The following is a 9,817-nucleotide window of genomic DNA, read 5'->3' as shown; positions in this document are numbered from 1 at the left end:
ACACACAGACACACACACACACACAAGAAATAACCTGTAGGCTCTCTTGCTGTTGTCCTCGCTGTCTTCCTGGTAGTCCTGTGTCTCAGTGGTCAGTTGAAGCTCATCCTGACTGCTCTGCTGAAGAAGCCCATTTGTCTAGATGAAAAAAAAAGATAAATCAACAAAATGGACTCAAAATGCAGAGAGAAATACATTTACAAGGCCATTAAGTGCGTGTAGAAAAGGCCTAAGGGCACACGTGGAGGCCCAGGACTCACCACCTCAGCACTGGAAACATGGAGCAGATTCGGGGGGTGATAGCTGGAAGACAGGGCCTGAGACTCCAGGGTGCTGGAATCCTGCAGCTGCTGGACGGTAGAGAACTGGGACTGATTGTAGCTTGATTCAGTGATGGTGAAGCCTGGAGGGAGCCAACAGAAAACAGTCAGTCTCTTGAGTTATTGATCAGATGAAAAGCCACTAGCATTGACTAAAATACTGTCTCTACAAGAAATTTAAAAAAAATGAAATGTTTCTTTTTTTAATTGAATAATCATTCAGCCGTTTTTGGCAAATACACTTTGCCATGACACATGTGTAAATGCTAGATACTATAATGCAGTTTTGAAAGCAATGGAAGCCTTTAGAATGAAAACGCCAAGCCTTAAAGAGGCAGAAGGCCCGATGCCACGGCATTTCACAGCAAAAGTGGATCTACAACTCAGCACAAAAGCAGTTGATACATCAATAAAGCATGTGTATTGTAGAAAAACTAATAAACTATGAAATCTAGGTGCGCATTTTTTTTTTCCATCCAACTTCTGCACAAAACAGCAAAACAACATGTAGAAAGTTCGCCAGGAGGAAGAATGGCTTTTATTGATTTTAAATGACTGAACTGTGAGCACAACACCATCATTCATTGAAACTGCTGCCAATGATTACTGACCGGCCTATGGAGTACATCCTGCAGCAGAAATATGTTAGGTGATGCACAGCCCTGAGTCTAAGTTACTGTTAGAAATCTGTGCATCAAAAAAAAAAAACACTAGTCAAAGAATTTAATGCGACCACAATAGCTGTTAAGTGTCATTAATAAATGGATTTAGAAAGACCAGTGACGAGAGAGCATTTAACTGCTGCTCCAGTGTTACCTAACCTAACAGAGTGTTCACTTATTATCAGGCAGCAATGTGATTGCTACTGTAGCACAGTGTTGGAATGGAACTAAGTATATTTACTCAAGCCCTGTACTTGAGTACACATTTGAGGTGCTTGCCCTTTATATTTATTTTATTTTCATTCTACATTTAAGAGAAAAATATGGTACTTTTTGCTCCACTACAATCATCTGACAGCTTTAGTCACTAGTTACAAATTTGGACTTTTGCACACAAAACACATGTAGTTTAGAAAATACAGTTTTTCTATAAATTAAACTACCCACCAATATGTAGGCCTATAACACTTACTTGACTGACAGAACTGTTTAGATCGTTTCCAGTTTCTAAAATGTGAATATTTCTCAGCATTGATTACTTTTACTTTTAATACTTTAAGTACATTTTCCTGATGATTCTTTCATACTTTGACATTTTCAATGCAAGACCTTTACTTGTCACCAAGCATTTGTACAGTGTGGTATTAGTACTTTTACTTAAGTAAAGGATCTGAATACTTCTTCCACCACTGCTGTAGCGCAGATGCTACATGTAACTGTAACTAGTTATTGGATCGGAAAATCAATAGTTAAGTATCCATATGTTTTTTCTGCTCATTCCCATTTGATTATGTGTGATAATAACAATAAGTGATTACTGGTTTGAGAAAAGAACCGGAACGAGAGATAAGACCATACTTCAGTTTGAATGTCATCCTGTTTGGTGTGTTTCCACAACTGTGGGACTTTTAAATTACTTCATATTTACTAGTCCTGTTTTCAGGTGTATTAATTTTGGCCTGCTTTTTTATTTATTCATACATTGATTATACTCATATATATTTTTTTTATAGTGCTTGTTTTTTTAATTTGATTTAGTAGCTAGGCGGGCATCCAAGCCCCACTAATGTTCTCTTGGAGTTTGTGTGTAAGTGTTATATTACTGTGGCAGTATATTGTGTATGATGCTGTCTGCTGTGAGCTGTCTGATTTGTGCATTGCTTGTCATTTGTTATTGTGCGTGCATTGGCGACCACACTATTTAATGTTCTGTATTTATATAGCGACTACTCAAAGCGCTTCTACATCTACAGGATACATTCACCAGTCACACACATTCATACACTGTGGCCGAGGCTGCCGTACAAGGTGCCACCTGCTCATCAGATATACACTCATACACATTCACACTCCGATGCGCAGCACCAGGGGCAACTCGGGGTTCAGTGTCTTGCCCAAGGACACTTTGACGTGGGACTGCAGGGCCAGGGATCGAACCACCAACCTTCCGATTGGCAGGCAACCGCTCTACCACTGAGCCCACTAGTTTCCCCTCTCAGGATTCATAAAGTTATTACATTACGTTCATGTGGCAGACGCGCCCGTCCAAAGCGAATTACAATAAATGTATTCAAGCCGCGCACAGTCATATAAGTTATTCATCTGAGGGCTCATTTATGTGTTGAGAATATCTGTGTTTAAATATTCAGTTGATTTCCAACTGAAGGGCTGTTTCCACATCAAGTACATTTTTAAAAAGCTGTTATCAACCATTCAAAGCAACAATGATTTTTAACATGTTAGCAGTTCCTTTATAGTCTGTGTCCCAAATTCCAGATTGACATGCTATTTAGTAGGCTAGAGTATGTAGAGTATGTGAGATTTGTTAGAATAAATCCAATAGTGTGCAAATGTGCATACTATTTCCAGTATAATATTACAGTATGCATTACTGGACGCTACGCTGTCATAAGTATCACACAATGCAACATTCATAACAGCATTACGTTACAACATATTTAAATGTTGGTCCAGTTATTCCCTCTTTTGGTAATTTAAGCATTGTCTGGGCGATGCCTCTAGATCCGAGGTCGGCAGGGGTTACCATGGTTACGCTTCTTTAACGGCAAGGAGACTCTCGGGATGTGACGTTAAAAGTGACAGCCTAGTACATCCGAAAAGATACACACTACAGTTTATTTACACAAAAGTATGAACGATGGTATACTGTACATATTAAGAATGTATAATATCACATATTGAGTATGCGATTTCAGACGCAACCATACACGCTGTGGCACAGAGCCATTCATTTGGCTGCTGACCCAGTGTGTGAACATCATGCCAAGCAAAGCACGCGCCCCTGTGAACTTAGAGCTGCAGCAATTTACCAAGTGAGACTGAGAGAAGTGAGACGACAGTAAGTTACAAATTACAAAACAATACAACATCCGCATGAAACCCCTGGGATCAATGTTACAAGTTATATCACAAACAACTTAATAATTAGGGGTTGGGGGGGGGGGGGGAAACCTTTGCACACACCGCAATAATTTATCTCTTACAGCCAAAAACACTGCAGGGCAATTACTGAAACGATAAGGGACTTGCTACAGCTTATTATTACTAGTAATCAATCAATTTTCAATCAGAAACCGCCCCTATTGCACATATATTTGTGTTATTATAATTGTGTTTAATGCATAAATTGAAGGAACTGACAGGAGCACATTTTACTTAAACTGATTGATTGATACTCAATAGTGTATTTCCATGCATTACGGACATAATAGTTTGAAAACTGAATGGAAAAGCCTACATTAGTGAAATGGGTGAGCCAGAAGGTGTGTGTGTGTGTGTGCGTGTGCGTGTGTGTGTGTGTGTGTGTGTGTGTGTGTGTGTGTGTGTACCTTGCGTTAGAGCTTGCTGGTCAAAAGCAGGCTGAGGAAGTGCTGGTGACTCAAACTGGCTGATATTCTGAGGCAAAGCATGCTGGGTAGTCACATATGAGTCTGGCACCACCAAGAAAGAGATGCAGAGCAACACAACAGATTAGTTTGATACTCACAAAGACAAAGGTGGATTAACAGGACATGTTGACTGTTAGTCAGGTCGGAAAAAAAAAAAGGTACTGTGGACTTAAAGTGAAACTGTTCTGGTCTTGTTGTTATTTTTGTCTCCATCTTTGTTGTTGTTTGCCCACTGCACTTCCACGTGTCACTCATCCATATAAACAGTTTATTGTGTGTAAAAAGAATTGCTTATATTAACTACAGGTTAGGTGTAGCTTATTGCCATAGGTGCTGCTTTTGGGAACAATATGAAAATACTACATTCTATGGACTTGTCTCCTCCTTTAAACCTTTGTATGGAGGGTAAATTGTAAAAAAAGTCTATACACTATTAAAATGTTATCAAATATAGATAGCTGAGGTCCGGAGTCCTGGACCTGCGATACATTTTTAAACTGAAGTAGTTTAAGATAAGCCAATTCTAAACTGGAAACAAAAAGGGAATTGTGGAAAAGTTCTCAGTGATCTGTTCTAAAGGACAGTGATGAACTCTATTTTCCGAGACCGGGTCCTGGTCTTTGGAGATGGCTTACAGCCAGGCCACGCTATTACTCTCCTTGTGCTGAAGTCAAGTACTGAGTCCTATTTTTCGGAAAATGGAGTGTTATAGTGTATACTGAACACACTGCAGAGAGGGTTGAGAGGTTTCCATTGTTTGACACTTCTTTCAAAAGCCAGACATTTTCATTGCAACAAAATGGCAACATATTTTTGGTCCAATTTCTTTCTTTCTTTCTTTCTTTCTTTCTTTCTGACTTAACATTTTTTTTAGTTTCAATAACTTTACATCTCTGTGGTAATGTGTGTCTCTTTGTCGTAATTTTCTGTCTCCTCACAGTCCTTTTGCACCCGTTTGTAGTCTTTTTGTGTCTCTTTGACTTTCCAACAAAGAAATCTAAACAGTTAATCCATACAGACTCTGGTCCAGGGACCCTGGCCCTATACCAGGTAGACCTGTTCAGTAATCCATCTATGATGTGCCACTGCGGCTTACCTTCTCCTTGTACAAGGGGCTGGTCAGTCAGGGGTGCCTCCAACGTCACTTGTTGACTGCCATTCACAACCTCTGTCTGGCCCAGTCCCAGCATACTTTGCTGCTCTGCAGAGGTAGCAGATGGTTGCTGGAGGGAATCGCCCTCTATTTCCACCTGCATATCATGGGCCACAGCGCCCCCTCCTAACGGGTCATCTGTTGACTGGGGCTGCAGCTGCTGGGCCAGCTCATACCTGGTATGGCAAGAAGAAAGACAGGGCTTAGATTTGATATATTAGTGTGTAATTATGGAATGGGTGGTGATGACAAAGTGGATAGGACACGTGCCTTTGGTGTGGGAGATCTGGGTTCAATTCCCACAGCGATACAGCAACTGAGCAAGACACTTAACCCCTACTTGCTCCAGAAGCGTGTGGCCTTTTACTCGTGTAGAAATTTTAAGTCTCTTTGGATAAAATGTACATGACATAAAGTATACAAAAGAACAAACGAACGCAGCCATGAACAAACACACAGACAAAGCCCAGACCTGTGTGTCTTCATGTGTTTCCTGCAGTTGGGCGATGACTTGAAGGTCTTCTGGCAGTAGGGGCACATGTAAGGCCGCAGGTCACTGTGGGTGGTCATGTGGCGTCGCAGGCTGCCGCTGGTGGTGAACGTGGTGTCGCACATCAAACACTTGTAAGCTTTTAGGCCTGAGTGGGTTCTGATGTGAGCCTTGAGAACTCCCGAGGAGGCAAAACCCCGACTGCACTGCAAACACTTGTAGGGCCTTTCTCCTGTATGAGACCTGGGATGATGAAAGGATAGCAGCACTAAGCTAGTTAGATATGAAACTGCAGTTTCAGTATTTAGTTTTAAGTGGGACACAAAGAGTGGCATGATAATATAAATGCCACAGCCAAATGATGACATTACCAAAGGATTAAACATGGTGCTAATATTATGTTCTGAAAACCTAACATTTTATCCCCAGAAAACGTTATCTCTTCCGAGCAAGGTGGAAAGTTACTATGCATGGTTTGAAGCAAACTGTCACAACCATTTATTAGTTGGGTAATTTAAAACACATTCCCTGGCTTTTTATTTAAGTCACAGTTCCAGATTAATAAGGGAATCAAGGGAACTGTCACTACAGATATGGATCTTTTATTTGAGATGCAAGACATTAATCTCCATCTGCCACCAACAAAGGTGCAGATGGAGAGGTGCAGCGATCTGAAGGCACTGCAGGGGTGACAGTGCCAATTTTTTGATTAACCTCTGAATATTGAAAAGAAGACAAATGATGGAGGTCTTTCATAATGTAAAGGCTAGAAAATTCAACGGAGATACATAGGTCAGAGCTATGTTATTAGGCTATTTATCATTCTAGTGCTACTATTTCAATATTCTGTTGTATTCATGATTGACAGGGGTATTTCAAAGCTTGTAAAAAAGGTGTTATGTCAGTTATTGAAAAGAGCCAGTGATGTTAAGGTAGATGTCTCTGAGCGTCCTTTAATTGCAGTACTGGATTTGCAATAATGGGAATAAGAGTATATGAATAGGTTGACTTGACGATTATGTATAATGGGAAATTGTGATTGTTCTTGCCTTGCAAATGCTGAACACCACCCTGCTGCTTCTCCTCTATCCATCTGCTAACTACTCGTTTTTCTCACCCCCTTCTGTCTGACATTTAATTTCATCCCACCTTGGATATTTTTAACACATCAAACTCATTTCAGAAAGTGAACTTGCCAAGCTGAAAACTATTCTCGGTAGTTCTCTGATGTGATTATTTAGACTTAGATTCTAAGAACCATTTAGAACCAAATCTGAAGATTCTCCAGGAATCTCCTAATAGTATTGATGAATCCATTCTCTGTTAAACATCGATGGAGAGAGACTCCATAATGGTAAACTTTCCTTCTCTTGGCCAAATATTCAAGTAGAAACTTTGGCCTGGGAAAAGAAAAAGATGAAAAGGTACAATCATTTCCTTTGACTTGTTTAAGTCCTCCTTGTCAAACAGTACCAGTAGTTGTGTGTTGTTTCCTTTTTGGTGGCCCCTATGATATGTGGTGCTTCCCAAGGCTATATCCTTGGGCCACTTTTATTCTCTGTATAAATGCTTCCAAAAACATTTAATACCACTGTGTGTAAAAAGACACTATCCTCTATCATCTCATATGTTGTCTCTCAGGAAAAATATTCCATTCAATATGATGTATTGTATATGAAGAAAGTGCATCAACTATCAGCACATTAATCAAAAAATACATGTATTGACCCTGAAAAAGTCACATTGCTTCAATTCTTCTACATTCTGTACTGGAATTGCAGTGTCATTAAGAAGCTTTACCTGACATGCTGTTTCAGATGGCTGGATTTCTTGTATGCCTTACTACAGAACTGGCACTTGTATGGCCGGTCACTTCCCACCACCTCAAGGTATTGTTGGAAAGCCAAGCGGGGGTTTTGGGATGGTATGAGGCCTGTTAAGCAACATGTGAAGAAGCAACATGTGTTCCATGTAAAAAAAACATTTCATTTTGTGCAGAGTCACGCAGCACACAAAGAAACATAAACGAAGAGCAACTGAACTAGGGGTGTACGATTCAATTCCAATTTTTAGGTTCACTGTTCAATTCAACATCAATTTTCAAAAACAATTCTCGATTAACATTAACATGTAAATGTAGACACTTTTCCAATGTATGTATCTATGTATGTACGTACATATACGCACGCACGCACACACACGCGCGCACACACACACACACACACACACACACACACACACACACACACACACACACACACACACACACACACACACACACACACACACACACACACACACACACACACACACACGTTTGTTACCTGTTATGATGTATGTTGTGTGTGATCTATTGTTGTGTCTATAAGCTACTGGGACCTTGAATCTCCCCTTGGGGGATCAATAAAGCATCTATCTATCTATCTATCTATCTATCTATCTATCTATCCATCCATCCATCCATCTATCATGCGATTGCAGTAGACATACAATTTAAAAAAAAAAAAATAATAATATGAATCGATTTTTGAAATTCTATCAATCAATTTTGAAAAGGTAGAGCTTGAATTGCAATTGGATTACGAATGGATTTTTTTTGCACACCCCTAAACTGAACAATGAATTCCACTTCATCCCCAGGACAACTAAAAAAGTATGTGTATGTTTGCAATCATGAACACAGATGCCACACCACCCCGTGTGTATAAATGTGCCTGTTAACACATGCTCTTACCAAAGTCTGTGATGAGGATGGGTTCCTGCAGGGGGATATCAGACAGAGGTAGGTTACTCTTGGACACTTTGGCTTTGTTGGTTTTCCGTGGAAACTTGTGTTTCCTTTGCTGCAAGCTTTTGAAGTGAGAAGCAATGTGTGTTTTCCTGTGGCCGGATGTACGAAATATCTTGTCACAGTGAGGGCAGGGGAAAGGACGTACACCTGGAAAAAGTGGGGGGAAAAAGGAACTTTTGGAGAATTAATATTTAGAGAATTAAACTGATTCTAAAAAATAAGCTACAAAATTTATCAGAATCCACTACCCCTAAACCAATCTAAATGAATATGAAACTCTCACATAAACCAAAAATGTATGCAAGTTCATATCATTTTATTCAATGTTTGTCTACAAAAGCTTACAAAGCCTTTCAGTTAGCAGGAGACAATATACAGTATATGTAAATGAAACCCATTTACAGCACAAGGAAAAGTGACAAAGACATGGACCTGTATAAGCACAAAGCCTTAGAAAAAAAGCTGAGAACGTATCTATCAAAGGCCATAGCTTGGAGCTAACACATAACCAAAGCTAAAGTGAACACCTAATATAGACAGTGCCACCACACAGCAATTAGAGAGACAAAAACTAATGCACAGATGCACATAGTAAGTCAACTGTTACAGTTCTGTTTATTCACACTAATGCTGACATGTTATGTCCAGTCCAATTCTTTAAGGTAATCTCACTGAGAAGAAGCGAATACAGAATGATTGAAAACACATTAGTGCAAATGAGGGCTCTAGTTGTAGTCATTTGCTGCAAACATGATGTTGAAAGCTTGATGTCTCCTTTTTACTTATGTGCATACTAATTGTGTTGGCATAGAAATGAGAAATAAACCAATAAAGTGAAAAAAAAAGTGTTCAGTTTGGCTTTAAAAATAACCCTTTCATGAAGTGGACTTGCTTCTCACCTGTATGCAGACGCATGTGCACCTTCATGCTACCAGAAGTGGAGAAACACTTGAGGCAGCACTGACACTCAAAGGCCTTGATACCCGTGTGCGTTTTCATGTGTGCTGTGAGGGTGCTCTTGACAGCAAAAGCTCTGAAGCACTGTTTGCACTTGAAAGGCTTCTCGTGAGTGTGGATGCGAATGTGGCGAACAAGATCGCTGGGTTTCTTGAACTCCTTCGAGCAGTAGGGGCAGCCATGCCAGCGGACACCATTCTCCTCCCTGATAGAGCCTGGAAAGGAAGGTAGAATGAAGCAGCTGCCAGTTGATGGCTTTTCATTACCAACTAATCTATTATCTTTGTAAACAAGTTTATATAAAAGAAGAAACAATTTAATGAAACTTAATTTTCACTTAAAAGCAACAGCAAACTAGACTGGGTAAACCCTGCCCACACTGCCGGCGATTTGATTTGGCCCTGCAGCTCGGTCTGGACAGCTGCACGTTTAATTCTCCTGTTTTCAGTTCACTATTTTGCAGGAACCAATCACAAACTGGCTTATCTACTTGGCTCGCTATTGGCAGGTTTAACATGATGACGATAGAGAAGCG

At 40.1% G+C, this 9,817-nt stretch overlaps 1 protein-coding gene across 2 annotated transcripts in view; it reads right to left on the bottom strand.

Annotated features, from left to right (window-relative positions):
* znf236 (zinc finger protein 236) overlaps positions 1-9,817 on the bottom strand; it is a 53,951-nt gene that overhangs the window by 29,174 nt on the left and 14,960 nt on the right. For both annotated transcript variants that reach the window (XM_032518476.1, XM_032518477.1), the window contains exons 10-17: positions 9,225-9,497; positions 8,269-8,472; positions 7,335-7,467; positions 5,517-5,777; positions 4,988-5,220; positions 3,832-3,933; positions 261-403; positions 35-138 (exon numbers count right to left, since the gene is read on the bottom strand). In XM_032518476.1, the coding sequence (XP_032374367.1) occupies positions 35-138; positions 261-403; positions 3,832-3,933; positions 4,988-5,220; positions 5,517-5,777; positions 7,335-7,467; positions 8,269-8,472; positions 9,225-9,497 (1,453 nt within the window). The remainder of the gene's footprint in view (positions 1-34; positions 139-260; positions 404-3,831; positions 3,934-4,987; positions 5,221-5,516; positions 5,778-7,334; positions 7,468-8,268; positions 8,473-9,224; positions 9,498-9,817) is intronic.

The sequence above is a fragment of the Etheostoma spectabile genome, chromosome 6 (assembly GCF_008692095.1).
Source record: "Etheostoma spectabile isolate EspeVRDwgs_2016 chromosome 6, UIUC_Espe_1.0, whole genome shotgun sequence".
NCBI classification, from domain to species: Eukaryota; Metazoa; Chordata; class Actinopteri; order Perciformes; family Percidae; genus Etheostoma; species Etheostoma spectabile.
The sequence above is the reverse complement of the archived record's forward strand: the minus strand, read 5'-3'. Positions and strand labels throughout refer to the sequence as shown.